General features: G+C 46.6%; 1 protein-coding gene across 3 annotated transcripts; it reads right to left on the reverse strand.

The window, feature by feature from the left end:
* Positions 1 to 7,513: 7,513 nt before the first annotated feature.
* Positions 7,514 to 24,019, reverse strand: ldhd (lactate dehydrogenase D). 3 transcript variants are annotated; one of them, XM_067234304.1, is made up of 11 exons: positions 23,818 to 24,019; positions 23,571 to 23,683; positions 22,043 to 22,184; positions 21,819 to 21,960; positions 18,509 to 18,668; positions 17,660 to 17,859; positions 13,248 to 13,376; positions 13,033 to 13,160; positions 12,108 to 12,153; positions 9,869 to 9,980; positions 7,514 to 8,341 (listed from the first exon to the last, which is right to left on the reverse strand). In XM_067234304.1, exons 1-11 carry the CDS (start codon positions 23,899 to 23,901, stop codon positions 8,176 to 8,178), a joined length of 1,422 nt encoding a protein of 473 aa, XP_067090405.1. In that variant the 5' UTR covers positions 23,902 to 24,019; the 3' UTR covers positions 7,514 to 8,175. The 3 variants fall into 3 exon arrangements, with proteins under 3 accessions (XP_067090405.1, XP_067090403.1, XP_067090404.1); XM_067234302.1 differs by having other exon boundaries at positions 12,108 to 12,198; XM_067234303.1 differs by having other exon boundaries at positions 12,108 to 12,198; positions 23,571 to 23,733; positions 23,818 to 24,010.
* Positions 24,020 to 26,945: the final 2,926 nt, after the last annotated feature.

The following is a 26,945-nucleotide window of genomic DNA, read 5'->3' on the forward strand; positions in this document are numbered from 1 at the left end:
CGACAGGCTAGCTAAGTCAGTCTTACGTTAGTCACTCATAGGAAAGCTTTATGCAACTGGTAGGCGCTGTTGCTATAATACCGGCGGGATAAATGACTTTGCGCCTGGCGCAAATCTAAAATGGGTAGGTCCGAAGTAGCTACATTACTAATGGGTGTGGTTTGGGCGTAACGTGCAATAAACCAATCAGAGCGTCATCTCACATTCCCTTTAAGAGCAGGCGCGCTTGTTCCATGGCGGATTGTAACGGTGGATTTGCCAGGCGCACGCCAGGAGCGGTTCACAGCCGAGGAGACCAACGTTCTCGTCAGGGCCGTAAAAGCCCTTATTTTTATATATTATTTTTTAAATTGTTATATTTTTTAATTGTTTAGTTCTTAGAATTAGTTTAACCATTGTACTTTTTTACTTAATTTAAGACCCGTATATGTTTATTGTTTGCACCTTCCTGCCACAGTAAATTCCGTGTTTGTGTAACATACATGGCGAATAAACCGAATTCTGATTCTGATTGGGATGGGAGAAGAAACCCACCCAAATTAGCTTCGGTTAAACAGGCGTGGGAGGAAATTGCCGCAATTGTTACAAATCAAGTTCACATACATAGAGATTTCTCATGAAAATCTTTTTAATCATTGACATGAAAGAAATGTATCACAGGCATACAATAAATTAAAACAATGTAACGTAGCTTCGCAGGAAAAAGACCCTGGCCTCGCCAGCAGTGCGCACGGGCCAAGCATGCGCCCTTAAAATAGCATCTGAATAACGCGCCATTGACTTTAGACTACGTTTTTCGTGTTCTGTGGCGGATTGTTTTTCTGAAACTGAAAAATAGCACCAGGGAACATTTGCGCCTGAACACGCCTTCTTTTTTCGCTGAACCGCCCCCGGCAGCGCAAGGTCATTCCCTAATTTACCTGTGTGTCTGTGGAGGGAAAAGTCTGTTTTGCGTCGAGTGCAAACTAGGAATGATACTTGCGCTGGGTGCAAGATTGGGACCTAAGACTAGGTCTATTTTTATGCAACTGGCCCCTGGTCTGTTCTGGTCTGATCTAGTCTCGTCTGGTCTCATATAGTCTGGTTTAGTCTGGTCTGGTCTCATCTAGTCTGGTTTAGTCTAGTCTGTTCTGGTCTCATCTAACCATGGTCTAGTCTGGTCTCATATAGTCTAGTCTGGCCTCATCTAACCATGGTCTAGTCTGGTTTCATGTAGTCTAGTCTGGCCTCATCTAACCATGGTCTAGTCTGGTTTCATGTAGTCTAGTCTGGTCCACAATACATAAATCTGGGCCACATAACACGCTATTTGAAACATAAAGGACAATGAAAAGATTACGCAGCACACACTATACTACTGACATCTGCGTAGTTTCATAATTGCTGCCTCTGAGGAGCACAAAGTTAAAGACAGTACCTACGTCAGTTTCTTGGAACATATTTCCTCCAATATTTGGCTACCAAAACAAACATGGTTGCCATACAGCTCACAACTGTTTGTACATTATCATTGTGATAGGTTGCAGATCTGTTTTGTCTGACATGTTTTACAGACATTCAGGAGTCCATACTAGCTACTAGCTAGTTTCTGTGAGGTGAGCATTGTGCATGTTTTTCACTCATCTTGTGTCGCAAAACTAATCTAAAACACGAGTCTTTCACTCACACACACAAAATGATTACAGCTACGACTCTACAGCACAACTACTGTGGGGTACCAGCAAAATTGTTGCCACAAAGACTTGTCAATGGCCTTCTGCAGACAAATACAAAAAAAGGAAGATCTTAGACAACAAGATAAAAGAGAGAAGTTAGACATGAAATGGTTGGATGGTGTTTTTCCCTCCATTTATACCTTATGAGGGAGTAGAGATCCTGGCCTGAGGCTCTCTTCAGAGGCCCACTGAGGGTTAGGGTCACTAACTCACCATGGCAACATCCCGATGGTTTCCACCCTTCCCTTCTCCATTCCACACAGGAGAAGATGACACGCCATAACCTGAAGAGAACCAGCTGATCTGACCAGACAGCACCAGTAGGAGGGAGGAGTGGAGGTGGGAGATAAGAGAATGACTCCTGGAGACCCAGATGAGTTTCCATCAGATCATTCAGCAGCTTGTGTAGGCCACTATAGTGCCTGAGGATTGACCTGCCTAAGCAACAAAGGTTAAAAGGGGAGAGTATAGCTCGTTGGTTAAATAATTTGACTGTCCAGGAGGTTGCAGCTTTAAATCCCCCCTGTACTGTATATCTCTTCGGATAAAATCACCTGTTAAATGAATATATTATTATAATACAAGTACATTAGTAAATCATTTGAACAAAACTTTAACATTTATGACCTGGTTTTGTTGTGATGACCAGTCAGGTCAAGCAGCCTGCCAGTACTATTACATACAGGGGTGCACTTCATTTAGGTCAACCTGTAAAACTGCGCCAATGGAACCAACCTATAGTGTAAACTCTGACAAAAATCAACCACACCTTCAGTACTCCTGTTATATTCAGGTGTGTTTACTTTAAGTCCCCCTCCTATCCTTTCTCTATAAGCCTCCCCACACCCATCCACCCCCAAGGGCAGTACTGTACTCCCATCTTTTGCTTTCTTTCTTTCATTTGACTTTGTATTTGTTTTTCAGAGGATGTGAATGGCTGCCTGGGTTTTGAGGTACCAGATTACTGTCAACTGGATGTGCAGTACAATATATATATATATATCTATATATATAATGACAATAAAAAAAGGTCAAAATTAAATTTCTCCCGTCTCATTTCCACAGTTTCAGTTTGAGCTGCATCACTACTTTGATGAGTGTCCTGTAACTTCTGGACATATTTACCATCTTCGCTGTATTGTTTAATCCTGTAAATAACCTTTAACCTTCACTGTCCTTCTTTTCATTGATGTAGGTTTGACTACATGAACATAATAAGTTGATTTCAAAACATTATTTTCCTGAACATGAAGTTACAGTAAATACAGTTTTGTATCTTCAGCTCACCTGGTTACCTTAAAGTTGTAAGTGCAGTCTAACAGTATAACTGTTATTATTAACTCTATTAGCTGTTCCAGGAGAGCTTTATGTTGCTGTTCCTGGTAATCTGCCTGACCCGCGGTAAGCCCTGCCTGCAGCACCCTACAGCTCCTCACTATACACTACACACTAACCCTCCCAGTGCCCTACAGCTCCTCACTACACACTAACCCTCCCAGCACCCTACAGCTCCTCACTACACACTAACCCTCCCAGCACCCTACAGCTGCTCACTACACACTAACCCTCCCAGCACCCTACAGCTCCTCACTACACACTAACCCTCCCAGTGCCCTACAGCTCCTCACTACACACTAACCCTCCCAGCACCCTACAGCTCCTCACTACACACTAACCCTCCCAGCACCCTACAGCTCCTTACTACACACTAACCCCCCCAGCACCCTAGAGCTCCTCACTACACACTAACCCTCCCAGCGCCCTACAGCTCCTCACTACACACTAACCCTCCCAGCACCCTACAGCTCCTCACTACACACTAACCCTCCCAGCACCCTACAGCTCCTCACTACACACTAACCCTCCCAGCACCCTAGAGCTCCTCACTACACACTAACCCTCCCAGCACCCTACAGCTCCTCACTACACACTAACCCTCCCAGTGCCCTACAGCTCCTCACTACACACTAACCCCCCCAGCACCCTACAGCTCCTCACTACACACTAACCCTCCCAGCACCCTACAGCTCCTCACTACACACTAACCCTCCCAGCACCCTACAGCTCCTCACTACACACTAACCCTCCCAGCACCCTAGAGCTCCTTACTACACACTAACCCTCCCAGCACCCTACAGCTCCTCACTACACACTAACCCTCCCAGCACCCTACAGCTCCTCACTACACACTAACCCTCCCAGCACCCTAGAGCTCCTCACTACACACTAACCCTCCCAGCACCCTAGAGCTCCTCACTACACACCAACCCTCCCAGCGCCCTACAGCTCCTCACTACACACTAACCCTCCCAGCACCCTAGAGCTCCTCACTACACACTAACCCTCCCAGTGCCCTACAGCTCCTCACTAAACACTAACCCTCCCAGCACCCTAGAGCTCCTCACTACACACTAACCCTCCCAGTGCCCTACAGCTCCTCACTAAACACTAACCCTCCCAGCACCCTACAGCTCCTCACTACACACTAACCCTCCCAGCGCCCTACAGCTCCTCACTACACACTAACCCTCCCAGCGCCCTACAGCTCCTCACTACACACTAACCCTCCCAGCACCCTAGAGCTCCTCACTACACACCAACCCTCCCAGCGCCCTACAGCTCCTCACTACACACTAACCCTCCCAGCACCCTAGAGCTCCTCACTACACACTAACCCTCCCAGTGCCCTACAGCTCCTCACTAAACACTAACCCTCCCAGCACCCTAGAGCTCCTCACTACACACTAACCCTCCCAGTGCCCTACAGCTCCTCACTAAACACTAACCCTCCCAGCACCCTACAGCTCCTCACTACACACTAACCCTCCCAGCGCCCTACAGCTCCTCACTACACACTAACCCTCCCAGTGCCCTACAGCTCCTCACTAAACACTAACCCTCCCAGCACCCTACAGCTCCTCACTACACACTAACCCTCCCAGCGCCCTACAGCTCCTCACTACACACTAACCCTCCCAGCACCCTACAGCTCCTCACTACACACTAACCCTCCCAGCGCCCTACAGCTCCTCACTACACACTAACCCTGCAGCACCCTACAGCTCCTCACTACACACCAACCCTCCCAGCGCCCTACAGCTCCTCACTACACACTAACCCTCCCAGTGCCCTACAGCTCCTCACTACACACTAACCCTCCCAGCGCCCTACAGCTCCTCACTACACACTAACCCTGCAGCACCCTACAGCTCCTCACTAAACACTAACCCTCCCAGCACCCTACAGCTCCTCACTAAACACTAACCCTCCCAGCACCCTAGAGCTCCTCACTACACACTAACCCTCCCAGCACCCTACAGCTCCTCACTACACACTAACCCTCCCAGCACCCTACAGCTCCTCACTACACACTAACCCTCCCAGCACCCTACAGCTCCTCACTAAACACTAACCCTCCCAGCACCCTACAGCTCCTCACTACACACTAACCCTCCCAGCACCCTACAGCTCCTCACTAAACACCAACCCTCCCAGCGCCCTACAGCTCCTCACTACACACCAACCCTCCCAGCGCCCTACAGCTCCTCACTACACACTAACCCTCCCAGCACCCTACAGCTCCTCACTACACACTAACCCTCCCAGTGCCCTACAGCTCCTCACTACACACTAACCCTCCCAGCACCCTACAGCTCCTCACTACACACTAACCCTCCCAGCACCCTACAGCTCCTCACTAAACACTAACCCTCCCAGCACCCTACAGCTCCTCACTACACACTAACCCTCCCAGCACCCTACAGCTCCTCACTAAACACCAACCCTCCCAGCGCCCTACAGCTCCTCACTACACACCAACCCTCCCAGCGCCCTACAGCTCCTCACTACACACTAACCCTCCCAGCACCCTACAGCTCCTCACTACACACTAACCCTCCCAGTGCCCTACAGCTCCTCACTACACACTAACCCTCCCAGCGCCCTACAGCTCCTCACTACACACTAACCCTGCAGCACCCTACAGCTCCTCACTACACACCAACCCTCCCAGCGCCCTACAGCTCCTCACTACACACTAACCCTCCCAGCACCCTACAGCTCCTCACTACACACCAACCCTCCCAGCGCCCTACAGCTCCACACTACACACTAACCCTCCCAGCACCCTACAGCTCCTCACTACACACTAACCCTCCCAGCACCCTACAGCTCCTCACTAAACACCAACCCTCCCAGCGCCCTACAGCTCCTCACTACACACTAACCCTCCCAGCACCCTACAGCTGCTCACTACACACTAACCCTCCCAGCACCCTACAGCTGCTCACTACACACTAACCCTCCCAGCACCCTACAGCTCCTCACTACACACTAACCCTCCCAGCACCCTACAGCTCCTCACTACACACTAACCCTCCCAGCACCCTACAGCTCCTCACTAAACACCAACCCTCCCAGCGCCCTACAGCTCCTCACTACACACTAACCCTCCCAGCACCCTACAGCTCCTCACTACACACTAACCCTCCCAGCACCCTACAGCTCCTCACTACACACTAACCCTCCCAGCACCCTACAGCTCCTCACTAAACACTAACCCTCCCAGCACCCTACAGCTCCTCACTACACACTAACCCTCCCAGCACCCTACAGCTCCTCACTACACACTAACCCTCCCAGCACCCTACAGCTCCTCACTAAACACTAACCCTCCCAGCACCCTACAGCTCCTCACTACACACTAACCCTCCCAGCACCCTACAGCTCCTCACTAAACACTAACCCTCCCAGCACCCTACAGCTCCTCACTACACACTAACCCTCCCAGCGCCCTACAGCTCCTCACTACACACTAACCCTCCCAGCACCCTACAGCTCCTCACTACACACCAACCCTCCCAGCACCCTACAGCTCCTCACTACACACTAACCCTCCCAGCACCCTACAGCTCCTCACTACACACCAACCCTCCCAGCACCCTACAGCTCCTCACTACACACTAACCCTCCCAGCACCCTACAGCTCCTTACTACACACTAACCCTCCCAGCACCCTACAGCTCCTCACTACACACTAACCCTCCCAGCACCCTACAGCTCCTCACTACACACTAACCCCCCCAGCACCCTACAGCTGCTCACTACACACTAACCCTCCCAGCACCCTAGAGCTCCTCACTACACACTAACCCTCCCAGCGCCCTACAGCTCCTCACTACACACTAACCCTCCCAGCGCCCTACAGCTCCTCACTACACACTAACCCTCCCAGTGCCCTACAGCTCCTCACTACACACTAACCCCCCCAGCACCCTAGAGCTCCTCACTACACACTAACCCTCCCAGCGCCCTACAGCTCCTCACTACACACTAACCCTCCCAGCACCCTACAGCTCCTCACTACACACTAACCCCCCCAGCACCCTACAGCTGCTCACTACACACCAACCCTCCCAGCGCCCTACAGCTCCTCACTACACACTAACCCTCCCAGCACCCTACAGCTCCTCACTACACACTAACCCTCCCAGCACCCTACAGCTGCTCACTACACACTAACCCTGCCAGCACCCTACAGCTCCTCACTACACACTAACCCTCCCAGCACCCTACAGCTCCTCACTACACACTAACCCTCCCAGCACCCTACAGCTCCTCACTACACACTAACCCTCCCAGCACCCTACAGCTCCTCACTACACACTAACCCTCCCAGCGCCCTACAGCTCCTCACTACACAACACACTTATGTGTCTCCATCCTGGCTGGCTTCCTGCATGTTAGAGGATGTAAAATCAGGTTTGGACCAGGAATTTCAAGAGGAGAGAAACTTGTGAACAGGACATATTTCATTAATCAAAATTCTTTTTTGAACTACATAATCTTGAGTTCTGTACCAGCACTCGACCCAAGTGAAGCATAGAAAGAAATTTAATCTAAATTCATTTATTTATTCCCACAATAAATAAATAAACTGGTTTTATCTATACAAATAAGCATCTTCTCATTCTAAGGGATCTAAAAAAAACGGATACATTAACTGTTTTATTCTTGGTGCTTATGACAGAAACACAAAACATCACACTACTGACGTCTGGTGGCTGGGAGATGTACTGCATGTGCCAGTGCTATTTACTGTATGGCATGCTCAGGTGAAGACTCAGTAACCTCCCTGGTTTGCACATATATAACATATATAAGTTATAAACGCACATAATACCACATTGCTGCTTCATAGTAGAGAAGACTAGCCATCTGGCCTGTAGATCAATAGAAGACCCAATTTAATTGAATAGATTAGATTAAAATATATTTTGCTGGTACAATGTAATATAATAACGTGTAATGGGGTTCCTAGCTCCTCTGGTTCCAGCTGGTCTCAGATATTGAACCCATGTGTTAGAACAGACAGTTTACCAGGGAGTGTATCACATGATCAGGACTGGGTCATGGGCCAAACAGAGCAGAGAACAGGAGGCTATACTGGAAACACAGCAGGCTACAGAACCTTCCCAGGATTCATCAAGTTCTTGGGGTCCAGGGAAGCCTTGAGGCCCTGCATGACCTTCATGGCCTGGGGCCCCACCTCTTCCCTCAGCAGAACACGCTTCCCCAAACCCACACCGTGTTCCCCAGTACAGCTGCCATCCAGGGCCAGGGCACGCCTGGGGGTGGAGGAGGGGGCAAAGGAGGAGGAGGAAGGGGCAGAGGAGGAGAATATATGTAGTTAATCCAGGGCACGCCTGGGGGGCGGAGGAGGAGGTGGAGAATATATGTAGTTAATCCAACCATGTACCACAGTCGCACAGTAGATAGATAGATACCACCACTGAAAATCAGTTTGGCTTTAAACCCAAGCATAGTACCGACCTATGTATTTATGCTCTGAAAGAGGCAATAGACACATAGAAGGCAGGGTTCTACTATGCTTATAGGGTTTATTGATGCATTTGACCTCGTCCACCACTTTAAGTTGTTTAATAAGATCAAGATTAGTGGTGTGCCCAGTAGCTTAGTACGCATCCTAGCTTACTGGTATGCAAACCAGAGCATGAGAGTAAGATGGGGGAGCACCTTATCTACCCCTTCTAAAGTTGGTAACGGTGTCCGGCAGGGGGGTATATTATCCCCACCCCTTCTCAATATCTATATGGACAACCTTTCCAGGCAGCTGGGGGGATGCAGAACAGGTTGTATGATAGGTGATTCTCTGGTCAACCACTTTATGTATGCAGACGACCTAGCTTTACTGTCCCCTAGTAGCAGTGGGTTTCAACATCTGCTCTAATTATGGGGTCGATTTTGATGTTAAATATAATGCCAAGAAGAGCATGGTAATGTTCTGTAGAACTAAGGATGACATGGATATTAAGTTCCCTGCCTTTCAACTTTCATCTTTCTGGGCAAACTCTGGGGGTGTCCAGTAGTACCAAATACTTAAGGCACATTATCATTATTACAGACACATTATCATTATTACAGACACATTGGAGGATGATGCCGACATGTTCAGATAGAGGGGATTGCTCTATGTCCAAGCTAACATGTTGGTTAGAAAATTCCACCACTGTACATTTGATGTTAAAATTCATGAGTTTAGAGCCTACTGCACCCCTCTCTATACAGCAGTAGCCTAGGGTTAGGGTTGAAAGTAGCCTATAATGACTCTTAGGATACTCCTGAAGAAACCCAAAAGTACTACAGCCAGTGAGCTGTTCTGTAATATGGGTCTAACCACCTTCATGGCCTTGCTGAGGAACCTTACTTTTAAGTTTATGAGTCGGCTGGACCGCTTTACAAATGTTATAATTGATCTGAAGACAGACCCTGGCCACAGCTCTGTCAAGTACACCTCTAAGATCTGGGAACACTGGCATGAGTGCCTTTTTTAGCTCTTCTTTCCTTGTATATTTCTATGTAATAAATTGTTTGTATGTATTTTCTTTTTTTACCATGAAGGCCTTGAGCCTGTAATAAAGTTTATCAAATAAATAATAGATCGTTTTTATTGTCATTCAACAGTACAGCTAAGTGCATATAAGAACGAAATGTTATTCCATCTATCTATCTACTGTATGAATGTGGTCCATGTTAGGGAAGTTACCAGCAGAGGGTGTGCTGGGACAGGGGGTGGCAGGGAGAGTAAGGAGGGAAAGAAAAAGACACAGAAAAGGAGAGAGAGAGAAGCCTACCTGGCGAGTCTGTCAGTGAAGAGGTGAACCCTCTCCACCTCATCCTGATCCTCTGGGTCCAGCACCAGGATACAGTGGAAATTCCCATCCCCCACATGACCTGCAATCGGCCCTGCAAGAGACACACACACACACTCACACGCTCCGTCTCTCCCATGTGTGTCTGTGTGCATGTAGGTGTGTATATGTGGGTGTGTGTGTGCATGTGGGTGAATACATGTGTGGGGTGTGTGTGTGTACATGTGGGTGTGTATGTGTGCATGTAAGTGTATTTGCTGTATGTGTGGGGTGTGTGTGTATATGTGTGGGGAGTGTGTGTGGGTGTATATGTGTGGGTTGTGTGTGTGTACGTGTGGGTGTATATGTGTGGGGTGTGTGTGTGTGTGTATATGTGTGGGTGTTTGTGTGTGTGTACAGTTAGGTCCATAAGTATTTGGACATTGACACAATTTTTATAATTTTGGCTCTGTATACCACCACAATGGATTTGAAATGAAACAATCAAGGTGTGCTTTAAGTGCAGACTTTCAGCTTTAATTTCAGGGTATTTACATCCAAATCAGGTGAATGGTGTAGGAATTACAACACATTTTATATGTGGCCCCCCCCTTTTTAAGGGACCAAAAATAATTGGACAAACTAACATAATCATAAATCTAATTGTCACTTTTAATACTTGGTTGCAAATCCTTTGCAGTCAATGACAGCCTGAAGTCTGGAACCCATAGACATTTACATTACATTTACATTTAGCAGATGCTTTTATCCAAAGCGACTTCCAAGAGAGAGCTTTACAAAGTGCATAGGTCACTGATCATAACAACAAGATAGCCAAAAAACATCGTGAGTAGCCAAAACATGAAGCACACATTGTGAACAACCAAAGTAAGTGCCAAAGGGAAGAACCATAAGAGCATGTAGTTAAACAAGTTACAATTAAACAACATGAACCGCTATAAGTGCAAGTGTACCTGTGGAAAAAAGCAAGCAACAGTAATAAAAACAATATATCACAGCAAGAACAAAAATTTAAAACAGTTACCACTAACCACAAGAGCAACAAGTCTCTAAGCAAGAGTCATTGTGATCCTTGAGGAAACTAACATCGGGTCAAGCGAACCATTCCTAAGTACCGTTGTACTCCCGGAACAAGTGCGTCTTGAGCCTTTTCTTGAAGGTGGAGAGACAGTCAGTATCTCTGATGGAGGTGGGGAGTTGATTCCACCACTGGGGGGCCAGACACGAGAAGAGCTTGTGTTGGGACCGGGCGGTCTGGAGCGGTGGGACCACCAGGCGGTTGTCTGAAGAAGACCGTAGGTGACGGGTGGGAGTGTAAGGCTGCAGGAGACATCACCAGACACTGGGTTTCGTCCCTGGTGATGCTCTGCCAGGCCTCTACTGCAACTGTCTTCAGATCCTGCTTGTTCTTGGGGCATTTTCCCTTCAGTTTTGTCTTTAGCAAGTGAAATGCATGCTCAATTGGATTTAGGTCAGGTGATTGACTTGGCCATTGCAGAACATTCCACTTCTTTGCCTTAAAAAACTCTTTGGTTGCTTTCGCAGTATGCTTCGGGTCATTGTCCATATGCACTGTGAAGCGCAGATGGACAGATGGACTCTGCACTGTGAAGCGCAGATGGACTCACCAATGGTTTACATCTTGTGGTGAACCCTCTGTATTTACTCTGGTGAAGTCTTCTCTTAATTGTTGACTTTGACACAGATACGCGTACCTCCTGGAGAGTGTTCTTGATCTGGCCAACTGTTGTGAAGGGGTTTTTCTTCACCAGGGAAAGAATTCTTCTGTCATTCACCACAGTTGTTTTCCGTGGTCTTCCGGGTCTTTTGGTGTTGCTGAGCTCACCAGTGCGTTCTTTCTTTTTAACCCTTGTGCTGCCTTCGGGTCACATGATCCAAAGGTTCATAACGAACCATCGTTGTGTTTACCCAATTTTACCCAATACAAAAACAAATAAAAATATTTTTCTTTTAACCTTCGCAATGTGGGGGGTCTGAGACAGCCCAACGGTTAAAAGAAAATGCTTCACTTTGTTTTTGTATGCGTTAAAGTTGCCGCAATACGACGGTGGGTCACAATGACTGATGGGTCAGAATGACCCGAAGATAACACAAGGGTTAAGAATGTACCAAAATGATGAAAATTGTGTCAATGTCCAAATACTTATGGACCTAACTGTATGTGTGTGTGTGGGGGGTGTATGTGTCGTGTGTTTGTGACCTGTGAGGTGGTTCTGGATCAGGTCCCTTTTGGTGTCCACGATGATCTGAGGGAGGTGGGACAGAGGCACACACACATCTGTGGAGTATGCCTGCGCACACACACACACACAGTGCATAGTTCATTACAGTATGCCAGCACACACACACAGTTATTACACACACACACGCAGAGAACACAGTAGCTCCACACACACCAACAGATCCCCCCACATACACAACCCTAATCCCAGACAGCCCGGGTGAGGACCCATACCCCAGACAGCCCAGGTGAGGACCCCTACCCCAGACAGCCCAGGTGAGGACCCCTACCCCAGGCAGCCCAGGTGAGGACCCCTACCCCAGGCAGCCCAGGTGAGGACCCATACCCCAGACAGCCCAGGTGAGGACCCATACCCCAGAAAGCCCAGGTGAGGACCCATACCCCAGACAGTCCAGGTGAGGACCCCTACCCCAGACAGTCCAGGTGAGGACCCATACCCCAGACAGCCCAGGTGAGGGCCCTTACCCCAGACAGCCCAGTTGAGGACCCATACCCCAGACAGCCCAGGTGAGGACCCATACCCCAGAAAGCCCAGGTGAGGACCCATACCCCAGACAGCCCAGGTGAGGACCCATACCCCAGACAGTCCAGGTGAGGACCCATACCCAAGACAGACAGACAGACAGCCCAAGTGTGGACCCATACCCCAGACAGCCCAGGTGAGGGCCCATACCCCAGACAGCTCAGGTGAGGGCCCTTACCGCAGACAGCCCAGGTGAGGGCCCTTACCCCAGACAGCCAGACAGCCCAGGTGAGGGCCCATACCTCAGACAGCTCAGGTGAGGACCCTTACCCCAGACAGCCCATGTGAGGGCCCATATCCCAGACAGACAGACAGCCCAGATGAGGGCCCATACCCCAGACAGCCCAGGTGAGGGCCCACCTTGCAGCCTGGTCTCAGAGCCAGGGCAGCATACCAGGCGTCGTGCCTAGCCTTCCACAGACGCCCTCGTGTCTCTGGGTCCCGCGCCCAGCTGAAGTCTGACCCCCCGTTCTCCTGGACGATTTCCTCTGATCACACACATACATACAACATACAGTATATACACACACACTATATTTATACACACACCAACAAACACACAGACACACCCACACCTGTGGAGGTCACCTGCTCCTCCAGGCTCTTCTCAGTCCCGTGGAACTCCAGGAAGAGGGTGGGGCAGACTGGGTAGGAGAGGGAGCTGAACCGGTTACATGCTGCTATCATCACGTCATCCAGGAACTCTGGTGGACACACACACACACACACACACACTTAAGGCCGAATTATACTACTCCGTTTTCACGGAGACGGACACAGGGAATGCCCTCTCCGATGTGGAACGCCCTCTCCGAGCCCCTCGGAAAGCTCTACGTGCACCTCCTGATTTTCCTGACTATCCGTCCGCTCGTCAGTAATTTTACGGATACCCCTTGGCTGTGATTGGTCCGCAATTGGTTCCACACACGAAGACGTCATGTGGCAGGATTAAAAAATGTTGCTCCACCTACTTTTCTGGCAGTGAATTGTTTTCAGCACCCATAGCCTTCGGAGTACTATAAATTCAACGCATCCGTCAGACTCTGTTTGTCTGTCTCTCTGTAACGCCTGGGACACACTGGCTGCAAAGCGCCTGGAAGCGCTGTGCAGAGCCACGATCAGCTACGATCGTCTCAAAGCTGTTCACACCAGACGCGCATTTCTCGGCGCCGGTCACCAAGCCTTTCAGCTACTCTGAGCTTTCCTTTACGCTGACATGGTACATAAACATGGCTTTGGCTATATCCCAGCATTGATCCTTATCTACCAGGGTTTTTCCTGCATAGAGAAAATTTGGGCACACGCCAAAGCCGTTTTCCCAAGCACCAATGACAAATTCCGAGCGCCAAAGGCAAAAAAAAGTCTGCGATGAAAAAAAAAAGAAAAAAAGCTGTGTTTATCACGCGTGCAATGCATGTCAGCGAATATGTTCTCAATAGTATGTTTCAAATAGGCTACAGCCGAACCCTCGTTCTGTTTTGATCAATAGTCATCGAGTTGATAAGCGTGTCTTCTTGTCTGATCAATACGCAACTGTGAGGTGCGCGAAAGGACAGAGCGGCCAGTAAACTGTCGTTCCGCTGCGAGGGCCAGCCCGACGTGCACGAATACACCTGTACAAATGCGAATGAAATTTCCACTCAAAATGCTGACAGAAGTTTAATTCACGATTTCCAACGCAGCCTCCATTGGTATTCTTAACCTTAACAGTGTTTCCTCTATGGCTAAATTTCAGCCACGGTATCAAATCAGGCTGTACAACATTTTAGGCCATCTATCAGCAGTGATTGCATGTCAGAGAATTGTACGGACACGCGCTTCACACCGCAGTTGAGATTGCGTGTGTGCGTCCTTGAGAACTGTAAAGGCCGAAGGAGTCGGACGGATTGGTTGAATTTATAGTACTCCGAAGGCTGTGGGTGCTGAAAACACTTCACTGCCAGAAGAGTAGGTGGCGCTGCACTGTGATGCTAGCTAGGTTATCGAAAAGTCGGAGCAAATTTACAAATTAGCCGTTTCATCAATAAAATACGCACATTTTCAGCAACTACACTCCCCATTTCTAGTCCCATTTTAATTCAGTTGCTGATTTACGTGTAATGTTTAGCTGAAATATGAATTGTAACAACTTACAGCAATGGCGGTCAAAGGATTCTGTTCGTCCTGTTTATCACGGCGCCCCCGCCCCTGACGCAAGCGGTTCTTAATACGGACCAATCACAGCCAAGGGGTTTCCGTAAAATGACGGACGGACAGACGGATAGTCAGGAAAATCAGGAGGTGCACGTAGAGCTCTCCGAGGGGCTCGGAGAGGGCACGGAGAGGGCGTTCCTTGACGGAGAGGGCGTTCCCTGTCTCCGTAAAAACGCAGAAGTATAAATCGGCCTTTAGTCGTATAACTTATGTTGTCAGTTCATTTAAGCCTGTTATTGTATACGTCTATAGTTCTTGCAAATTTAAATCAAGTTAACTGGTGATTTTTGTTGTTTGTATTCTTCCCCTGCTAGCTAAATTGTCTGTTGATTCGATAGCGATTGATGCCCTTGCTCAGGTTTGTATTTTAGGTGCATTATTATGCTGAAGTAGTTTTAATTAATAAAAAGTGGGTTTATTGTTATTATTTTCTACAGAATGCTTAGCCTATCAAGATCAAATGAAGCAGGCAGTGTACATGCTTCAGAGTTGCCTACCTTAATCGATAGCATGGGCGTAGATTTAGGGGGGGACGCTAGGTACTAGTCCCCACCAATATTTTAAGATGACAAAATTGTCCCCACCAATATTTTAGAGAACTCCTTTGTGCTGTAATTTGGATCGTTTCCGAAAAAATATTTTGCACAATATATTTGCAAAACTCATTTGTATTATTGTTCGGCGCCCAGAAAAGTGAAAAATACATTTTCAAGTTATCCAATGCGCCCTCGAGCCTGCGAGACAAGATGATGTAATTTAATTGGCTGAAGTGGCAGTCAGAAACACTTCGTGAATCTTGACTTGCAGAAAGAGAGCTGTCAGTAGTCTGACACGGTAAACTACTAAATACGCCAGGAAATAATAAAGCCTCATATTAGTATTTCGTGTTAGTGTCTGTATTAAATTGATGAATTACTGTGCAGGAAAAACAGCACTCTGAAGCTACAGATGTAGAGCAGGTTGGTGATGAATCAGCATCAGGGGTTAAGGTTAGAAGTTGAATTTGTTCATTTTGCTAAAGATTGCATTAAATTGCTGTTTTTTAAGGGATGTTTAGACAATGTTACCCATGAATGTTATCATTCACACTTATACTTGTAGGTAGTAAAAAGGTGCTATAAATTGGGATGCCCAAATATAAATCCTTATTTCATTGCTCAGAAGTCCAGTACAGATGATGTAGGCCTAGTACAGCTTTAGTACTGCTAGTTTATGTACCCTTAGTATAGATAGTCCCCATATTTAAATTTTAGGTCCCTATATGTTTATTGTATGCACCTTCCTGCCAAAGCAAATTCCTTGTCTGTGCAAACTTTCATGGCGAATAAATCCCATTCTGATTCTCCATAAAACCTAAACCAATTACCTACATATATTATTTTTTTTATGGGGGGGGGGCGTTCAGTGTCCCTACCAAAGCTGAGACCAAACCTACGTCCTTGATCAATAGGCTAGGCTACTGACCATTTACAATAAGTTGTTATGTCAATTATTAATTGGCAGCATTTATGCCATTTACAACATACTTTGTGAGTGCAAGGTGTCTTTAAGTAGCCTAACTTTATTGCTTTAGGGGAAATAGGACGAAAATATGTGCAATATTACATAAGCTATTAGACTATTACATTAACCTGTTCCAAGAATATATATATATACATATATTTAATTTTTTTGAGCACCGAAGACCCATTTTGACCCAGGAAAAACCCTGTCTAGGTTGTCCTTGTCAAATTGGTGCTGGGGGTCATACAACTCTGTGTGCTTTTCAACTTCGAGATCAAATTAATTTGATCTCGTCCATCTCCTTGAATTTCTAGCTGATTTTATAAATCGACTTGGGGGTTTTCTCCCGGTAGGCTATATCTGCACGCGTGTGTATTGCGTGCAACGCGTGACAACTCGTTTCTCTCAAACAAACAAAACAACTACGGGCATGCTGGCTCAACAGATCAATCCGTTTATTTTCATGAGGATAACCACATGGAAAGGCCGCTCGTTACCAACATTGTGTAGTTAGGTTTTATATAGAGTGAATATTGTACGTAGGCCTCCAAAGTAATATAAAAAAAATATTTATAATGTCTACAACTTTACAAATGTTCACTGTAGTCTACAATTAATGTAGTAAAATCACATTTTAATAAGCGTCAAATAACTTTTTTTTCTCAAATATATAAACTAATATGGTGTATCTTATCCTGCAGCCGATTTCGCAAGCGTCTTGTGATAAAATTCCACCAGCTGCCGAAATGATTGCTGCAGATCGCAGGCAATCGCGATGCTTTGCAGCGCTTCGCAGCCAGTGTGGTCGGTCCCATTTGATAACATGGGTGCCGAAAGAAAAAAGGCAGCGCTTCCAGCACTTAACACCAGATCACAGCAGAATGCACGTAGTGTGTCCCAGGCGTAACAGAGTCGGAGTAGTATATTTCAGCCTTAACTCTATCCCCCGTTCCTATGCCTATCCCCTACCCCTCCTTACCTACCCTTAACCTTACTCACCCGTCCCTAACCCCACCGCTAACCCTACCCCTCTTCACCTACCCATACCCACCCCTAACCCCACCAATACCACTACCCCTCACCTTCCTCACCCACCCCTACCCCCACCCAAACCCTCCTTACCTCACCTACCCCTGCCTACCCCTAACTCCACCCCTCCTCACCTACCCCTAACTCCACCCCTACCCCTCCTCACCGACTCCTCCACACCTACCCCTAACTCTATCCCACCCCTCCTCACCTACTCCTGGTGACCTACTCCTAACTCTATCTCACCCCTATCCCTCCTCACCGATGCGAGCGATGGGCACCCCTGCCTGCAGGACCTGCACCGTGCTGTCCACAGCAGCCTGGACAGAGGGGAAGGAGCACACGGCCGACACCACGGCCTCAGGGACACCGTAGAGACGCAGCGTTGCCTTGGTGATGACCCCCAGCGTGCCCTCAGAGCCCACAAACAGGTTGGTCAGGTTGTAGCCTGCAGACGTCTTCCTGATAGAGACAAGCAGACAGGTAGACAGACAGGCAGACCAGTCAGACAGGTAATAATAATATTAATATAATATTTTTTTTGTAAAGCGCCTGTCTTGCACTCAAAGCACTACAGTACAGTTAAAATTATAATCATAAAAACATGATATACAATAACAATAAAAACAGACTAATAAATAAAATTAACCAATTAAAAACCTGATTAAAAAGATACATTTTAAACAACTTCTTAAATTGGCAAAGCGAAGGAACATTTCTGATTGAAACAGGAAGTTCCACAGTTTAGGAGCAGTGCATGAGAAGGCCCTTCCATCGAAGGTTTTAAATTTGCTGAGAGGCTGGTACAGAGTATAGAAAAGACAGATAAACCGATCTGCTACTTCACTGCTGAAGGCTAATCAAGTTCCTCTTGATCACTCCTCAACCATCCTCCTCCTCCTCTGCTCCTCCTCAACCATCCTCCTCCCCTTCCTTTCCTCAACCTCTGTCCTCAATCTCCTCAGCCTCTCCTCCTAAACCATCTTCCTCTTCCTCACCCTCCTCCTTTCCTCATTTTACCCACCTAAACCTCTCCTCCTAAACCTCCTCACCTCCTCTCCTTGACCTCTCCCCCTCAACCTCCTTTCCTCCTCTCCTTCTCCTCCTCTACCTGGGCCTGCGGCGTTGCCCTGCGGTGTGGAGGATGGAGCCGTCAGCCAGGACCACCTCCAGGTTCAACACGTTCTCCTTCATGGTGCCGTAGCGCACAGCGTTGGTGCCCGAGGCACTGGTGGCTGCCATGCCACACAGAGATGCATCTGCACCAGGATCTGGGGAGGTGGAAGAAGGAACAAAGGCCTTCGTAAGACTGAAAACAGAACTCCTCATCATCCCGGCCAAACCGTCCATCTCCCACGATCTCTCAATCACCCTGGGATCTGCGACGGTGACCCCTTCATCCTCTGCCAGGAACCTCGGGGTGACCATGGATGACAATCTCTCCCTCGCAGTCACATTGCTGCGGTCTCCCGGTCGTGTAGATTCACCCTGTAGCATAGTCACCGACAAACCACGTGCCATCACACCTTTCCCCTACCCCCGACAAGGAGAAAGGGGGTTTCCCCCCTTGTCCTTATCTCCCAGAGCAGGAGCCTCAAAGCTTCTGGCCCAGCATGGGGTCAGAAACAGAGACCACATGGCCTCAGTATCAGACAAAGGATTTTGAAGGAAGAACTTTCTTATGTGGATTTACAAACATATTCTCAAGGACTACATGGCTCATGGACACTATTTCAATGACAGTAGTTGATGTGTTATAATGTGTGTTTTTCTCATTTACTTAGAACGTTGTTTAATTGAGGTTTGATTATAACTTCCCTTCAAGTATAGTTAAGTCAGCCAATCTTGATATCAAAATGATTGTACCATACTAACAAAACCATTTATGAATGTTGTATTGTTATATTCTGAAGTTTAAGCATTCCATGGACAGTTGAAATAACGGAACTCAAAAGGTACAGCCACTTCACACCTAGGCAGATCTCAGGACGACGCCCAGGTGGGGGGAAACTGACCAATGAAAGAGGTCACCTTCACGGGGACCCCCCCCTTGTTCTTTGGAGTATAAAACCCCAAACGTACAATCACCCCCGCTTGTTCGTAGGATTAAACTGAGGTGAACGCGTCACTCTCTAACCTATTCCTCTCAATTGGCACATTCACTGAGCGCCTGGAACTTTGACGAGAGATTCCGCTTTCTATTCGTTGGACATAACGAACCTTTGACTCCTTCTTCAAACCGACAAAAGTAACTGCGATTTGCAATATTTCTTACTTGTGACAAATTGGCATGTTGTGATTAAATTGTTGATGTTTGATTGTATTTTACAAATGAGTTAACTTAACCCTCGTTAAGTCAGTTGCCCTTGCTCGTCCATTGTTACCAGAAAGGCCTACCTGTCCCTCTCTACCCCTCTCCCTCCCCCCTTCACATGCGCTCTACACAGCCATTGTGTTGCTCGCCCTCATTTGCATCCAGCCACTGTACTACTCTGACTAACCCATAACTTATCTGGTATTTGTTCATTATAATTACATTTTCCTAAATAAATCATTGTGTATAATATTCGCGTATCACTCACGTTATCTGATCTGCTCTACTTTCATAGAATTCACTACTTAAGATTAGACTGATTATTATATTATTCAATAAGGTTTCCTCTGTCCCTTTAACAAATAAGAGGTGGTGCCCCCAAGAACTACATACTTTATTATAAATTAAGTATTGCTAATCTTAAACGAGCAAACCCCACTACAATCCTATACAACATCCGGAAGATCAGGAGATACCTGTCTGAGCATTCCACCCAGCTGCTAGTACAAGCACTTGCCCTCTCAAAGTTGGACTACTGCAACTCGCTGCTAGTCTTCCAGCATGCGCAAACCTGCCCACTCCAGAGGATTGAGAACAAGGCAATGGTCGTCTGGTCCGTCTGGTCTTCAATCTGCTCAAGACGCTCCCATGTTACCATGTTACCCTGCTCCTCATCTCCCTCCACTGGCTTCCCATCGCGGCCAATATCAGATTCAAGACCCTGGTACTGACCTTCTGAGCGGTGAACGGGACTGCACCCGACTACATCAAGTCTCTCCTCCAGCCTTACACCCCCACCAGCCACCTACGGTCTTCTTCTGACAATTGTCTGGTGGTCCCACCGCTCAAGAGCGCCCGGTCCCAACACAAGCTCTTCTCCTGTCTGGCCCCCAATGGTGGAACCAACTCCCCACCTCCATCAGAGACACAGACTGTCTCCCCACCTTCAAGAATAGGCTCAAGACGCACTTGTTCCGGGAGTACAATGGCACTTAGGAATGATAGGCTGGACCTGATGTTTCAGGATCACAATGACTCTTATTGAGAGTCTTGTTGCTCTTGTTGGTTAGTTGTAACTGACTTAAAACTATTGTACTTGCTGTGTAATATATTTTTGTTGCTTGCTTTTTCCCCACAGGTACACCCTTACACTTTTGAGGTTCATGTTGTTAAATTGTTTAATTGTAACTTGTTCAACTACATGCTCTTATGGTTCTTCCCTTTGGGACATATTTATTTTTCACAATGTATGCTTCATGTTTTGGCTACCCGCAATGTTTGTGGCTATCTCGTTGTTATGATCAGTGATCTAAGCACTTTTGTAAAACTCTCTTTTGGAAGTTGCTTTGGATAAAAGCGTCTGCTAAATGCATAAATGTAAATGTGATGATACTGAGATAATCTGAACCTGGTTCTGAGTGAGACACAGATACTCCCTTTCCACCTAAGCTAACCTGGTTCTAGTTCAGGGATGTTGCTAGTGCTGGTTTGCAGTTGGTTCAGCTTGCAAACCTTATTAGAACCGGTTTGCTTTTCAATGGGCAAGACAACTACGTCAATGACATCACTGCATTGGTTTCTTCACTGGGGAAACTATGTGCAACTAGCTAGTTCTATTTGTTAGCTGTTAGTGTCCTTGTTTGCATTGTTGGTTTTAGAATAAACCGATGAAAAGGTGGTGATGGCGAAGATGGTACTAGCTAGCTACTATGTTTTTGGGTTAGGGTTAGAGAGGGACAGAGAGACAGACAGAGAGAGAGACAGACAGAGAGCTTTGGGAAGTGTCACGGCCACAGCCGTGCCCCCCCCCCCGGTTTCAGTTTTTTGTCCTGCCCTAGTGTTTCCCTGTCATTGTCTTCACCTGTTCTCGTTAGCGTTATTGTGTCCACCTGTGTGTCGTTTGGTTCTGTGTATTTAGGTTTCTGTTTTGTGTCCAGTCTTTGTCTTGTCCTTACAATACCTGTCCTTGTGAGTGCCCTATCTGTTCCCCGTTTTTGAGAATAAAACCCTTGTTTCTGCCATGCCTGCCGACTCCCCTGCGTTTGGGTCCAACCCCACCTCACACCCTGACAGGAAGTCTACGAGACAGCTTAGACAGCTTGCTCACCCACAGGGAACCACAGGCCCGTGTCTCTCAGGTAAGAGTTGAGGGCCTTGCGTGTCACACCTGGCTCCACCGTTACGTCAAAGTCTTCCTCATGGAGGTCCAGCACACTGTCCATGTTCCTCAGGCTGAAACACACTCCGCCCTTGCAGAGAGATACACATGCTCACACACGTGCTCACACACGTACCAGCAGTGTTTACATCAGAGTTGTCAGACATCCTCACCTTCAGAGCTCCGACGCCTCCCTCCAGACCTGTCCCGGTGCCGAAGGGGATGATGGGAAGGCAATGATGGTTGCAGATCTTGGCAAGAGCACTGACCTCCTCCACTGACCGTGGCCACACCACCACGTCAGGAGGACAGCACCTGACACAACAGACACTGTTACACATTACATTTACATTTAGTCATTTAGCAGACGCTCTTATCCAGAGCGACTTGCAGTAAGTACAGGGACATTCCCCCCGAAGCAACTAGGGTGAAGTGCCTTGCCCAAGGACACAACGTCAATTGACACGGCCAGGAATCGAACTGGCAACCTTCAGATTACTATCCCGACTCCCTCATCGCTCAGCCATCTGACTCCCTGTATCGGTATTGTGTGTATCAGATGTGTGTTCACATCTGATACATAGAATACACAATACACACAACACAGACAATGTTACACATCTGATACACACAACACAGACAATGTTACACATCTGATACACACAACAGACACTGTTACACATCTGATACACACAACACAGACAATGTTACACATCTGATACACACAACAGACACTGTTACACATCTGATACACACAACAGACACTGTTACACATCTGATACACACAACACAGACAATGTTACACATCTGATACACACAACACAGACAATGTTACACATCTGATACACACAACAGACACTGTTACATATCTGATACACACAACAGACACTGTTACACATCTGATACACACAACAGACACTGTTACACATCTGATACACACAACACAGACACTGTTACACATCTGATACACACAGCAGACAGGTGTGCTGTCAGACAGACAGACCTACATACAGGCAAAGGCAGATAGACTGACCCTAACCCTTAAATGCAAATACACATTTTATTCATTTAGCATAGGCTATACACTAGTATAGTATGGTTCTAATACACTAGTATAGTATGGTTATATACACTAGTATATCAGAGATCTATACATTAGTAAAGTATGGTTCTAGACACTAGTATAGCAGAGATCTATACATTAGTATAGTATGGTTATATACACTGGTATAGTATGTTTCTATACACTCGTATAGTATGGTTCTATACACTCGTATAGCAGAGATCTATACACTCGTATAGTATGGTTCTATACATTAGTATAGTAGAGTTCTACAGTATTTTGGTGGCCAGAGTCAAGGTGCAGTCTGTATTTACTAGCCACTGGTAACATCACCATGCAACAATTACATCTCAACTCATCTCAAATTAGGATCTCAATTCCTCAACTACAGTCTAACAAGGACGTTTTGATAACAGTAGTGCCTACTGCCTAGTACAGTTCAATGCCTAGTACAAAAACAACATGTCTTACGTACAACAACAACTAGGCTACATCAAATACAAAGTACAGAATACAAATTGTCCCTTTGGTTCAGGGACAAAGTACCTGTATCACCAAAAGTTATAATTTGCGGAAACAGGAGTTGGGCGAAGTAAGATTGAAGAGGAGCGTCCAAAAAGACAGACAGACGAGCTCACCTGTGTACTGACTCGTCTCTGCCATGTTGCTCTCTGACAGCTTGGCTTAAGGACACCCCATCTTCTCCACACACTGACCGGAAAGCAGAAACCACGCGCTCCAACCCACCATTCTGTGACATACACGCGCATGCACAGCACTGGAATTCAAGATGATGTTGTGCTACATACACAGAAAATGAGAGTATATTACGCTACCTCAAATTTATAAAACGAAAATGTCGTCCACTTTCCTGAACATTCTTACTTTTAACGAGTGTCCTTTGCTGATAAAACGGCATTGTGCAAGACGGGACATGCGAGGGATGAAGCAACGGATCGCGAAAAACATGATATTAATGTCTAACTAATTGACCCAGAAACCAAGGAACCAGCAGGACTCTCTACAATGTACTTTGGATCCAAGTCAATAACTCCTACACGATCTGCTCCTACTAGACAACCGTATTACAACCAGAAGGACTAAATATACTTCCGGATCAGTTCATGACGTCGCGTGGCAAAATGTTTTGGCAACTTGCTTTCACTTTCTACCTGGCATGTTAATAGGTGCGTTGGACATGAACTGACTTCATGCAGCGCTGCAGCCGGCTGCAGGCGGCTGACTTGAAATGGTGAATTCTGGTTAGAGTTTTTGTCCGACTTGAGACGGCGCCGAGGCTAGGTCACTGTGACGTAGCCATCACAGTACCGTGAGATCGATTCGAGAACTGCCGGCTGTCTAGCCGAGCGCATTTTCTCAAGAGCAACTGCAAGGGTTCTAATGACGACACAGCTATTTCATGATTGGCCAGACTCACACACGACAACTTTGACGCATTTTTCGTAATTATTCTGACACCTTAAGTGTCGCCAACGCTCAAATCCAGACCAAACAGTTTAATTGAATTAGAAATGTGTTGAAGAAAGGGTTTCAGTCCGCATCTTCACTAACGGAAAGACTAAGTTTAATTATCAATACAGTAAAGTAAGCAAACAGCGCTTGATCGGCCATGACTGACGTCAACGCAGCAAACCACGAGATGCTGGAATGTCCGACTTCAGAGTCGTTTTCAACTCCTCCTATTTTCGCGCCCCTAAAACTCAGTCAATATTTGGCCTACATAGACAGGTGTCAAAAGTTTCGTCTTGGTAGCGATTGAGTTGCTTCTATTGGGATTTACGTTCCGTTGCACGGTTTAAGTAGAAATTGAGTTTTTGTGGCGAAAAGTGAAGCTAACGGTGGCTAACTTGCTAACCACAGTCAATGACGCTACTTATGTCACTAACATCACGAAAACTCGCGTGACTACCTCTAGCAGAACAGTTTAGCAGCTCCTTAACTTCTGGGAGATAGCTAAACTAGTAACTACTTTACTGCAAGGCAGCTGCAGAAACGCCACAAGCAAAGAGGCCAGGGTGATAACTATTTACTCATTTTACTTTGTGATATGACACACAATTGTAATGTGTAATGTACAATATAAGCTGATATTATTAAGGAAGTACATCTACTTTCGGAAACAGTAGTCTACTATTTCACTGAAGTATTAGCATCATGACATTAGCCTCTGTTGCCCGGGCAACACATACTACAGTGGTCTATGATGCATCTGTTTTCAATCGTTAAAATAAACATTCCTCACAAATACATTTTCGTTGTAGGATTTATTATGACATTAGATTACAAGTAAACGATTTGTGGGTGAAATTATCATTACCTGTGGTTTCAAACCAGTGTAGCTCACTGCAACGCTGTAGCCTACGCGAGACACTACAAAAACATCTACACAGCTGTTTAGGAAGTCAAACGGCGACTGAACATGTTCGGCACTCCCCTTACTTAAATCAAAAATCTAACTACTAACCTTAACTTCAGCCTAAACTTTGTCAATCTGTTCATGAAAATAATTAATTTCAGCCTAAACCGTACAACGGAACGTTAAATCCAATTCAACCAATGCAATCGCTACCAAGACGAACACAGCAGTAGTCTAGTACTGTACTGTAGTAGTACAATTTACCGGGGCAGCTTCTCCACACAGGGCTATATCGCATTTTGCGTTGTTACTGACAATGATCGCTACCAGTGAGCTTTTTATGAATGAGCGATTTTCCACTAAATAAATGTCAAGCTTATTTACGTTTTGGGGTCCATATTTTCAGTTAGCAGACGGTACTGTTTGAATCGCGATTCCATCTTCTACTGCCGGTAACGTCGTAAAATAATCTTCAAAGGGGGTTCTTTATTAACGAATGAATGCAATGAGTAGGCTACATTCCTGAAAATATCACAAGAAGGGAAAAACTTAAAAGGACGTTTAAGATAGGTACATTTTTACACCGGTGTGCCACTTTTATTCGTTTTGATTCAACGATGATGCTGTCTCTTGCAGGGGAAATTAGAAGACATCTATTTCATTCTACACCAGAATCAGAATGGGATTTATTCGCCATGAAAGTTTGCACAGACAAGGAATTTGCTTTGGCAGGAAGGTGCATACAATAAACATATACCTAAAATTTAAATATGTGGACTATCTATACTAAGGGTACATAAACTAGCAGCACTAAGTGGGATTAGAATATAATTAAATATACAATAAAGTATAAGTTGCCGTAAATTACAATATAAAAATACAAATATTACAAAAAATACAAATGTACAAGATACTATTTTTGTAATGCAGTGCAAAAAGCTGTGTGTTTTAAGCAAGAAGTCATTAGAGTCAGTGTGGTCCCTAGGCCTTGTTGAAGAGGCCAACAGCGGAAGGGAAGAAACTGTTTTTGTGGCGTGAGGTATTGGTCCTGATGGACCGCAGCCTTCTGCCGGAGGGGAGTGACTGAAACAGGGAGTGTCCAGGGTGGGAGGAGTCGGCCACAATCTTCCTCGCTCGCCTCAGGGTCCTCGAGGTGTGCAGGTCCTCGAGGGTAGGCAGATTGCAGCCAATCACCTTCTCAGCAGTGCGGATGATACGCTGCAGTCTGCTCTTGTCCTTGGCAGTGGCAGCAGCGTACCAGACGGTGATGGAGGAGGTGAGGATGGACTCAATAATGGCTGAGTAGAAGTGCACCATCATTGTCTTTGGCAGGTTGAACTTCTTCAGCTGCCGAAGGAAGTACATCCTCTGTTGTGCTTTCTTGATGAGGGAGCTGATGTTCAGTTCCCACTTGAGGTCCTGGGAGAGGATAGTGCCCAGGAAGCGGAGGGACTCCACAGTGTTGACTGGGGAGTCACACAGGGTGATGGGGGTGAGTGGGGCTGTGTTCCTCCTGAAGTCCACAACCATCTCCACTGTCTTAAGAGCATTGAGCTCTAAGTTGTTCTGGCTGCACCAGGTCACCAGGTTGGCCGCTTCCCACCTATAATCAGACTCGTCTCCACCAGAGATGAGC

The sequence above is a fragment of the Osmerus mordax genome, chromosome 4 (genome assembly GCF_038355195.1).
Source record: "Osmerus mordax isolate fOsmMor3 chromosome 4, fOsmMor3.pri, whole genome shotgun sequence".
Lineage (NCBI taxonomy): Eukaryota > Metazoa > Chordata > Actinopteri > Osmeriformes > Osmeridae > Osmerus > Osmerus mordax.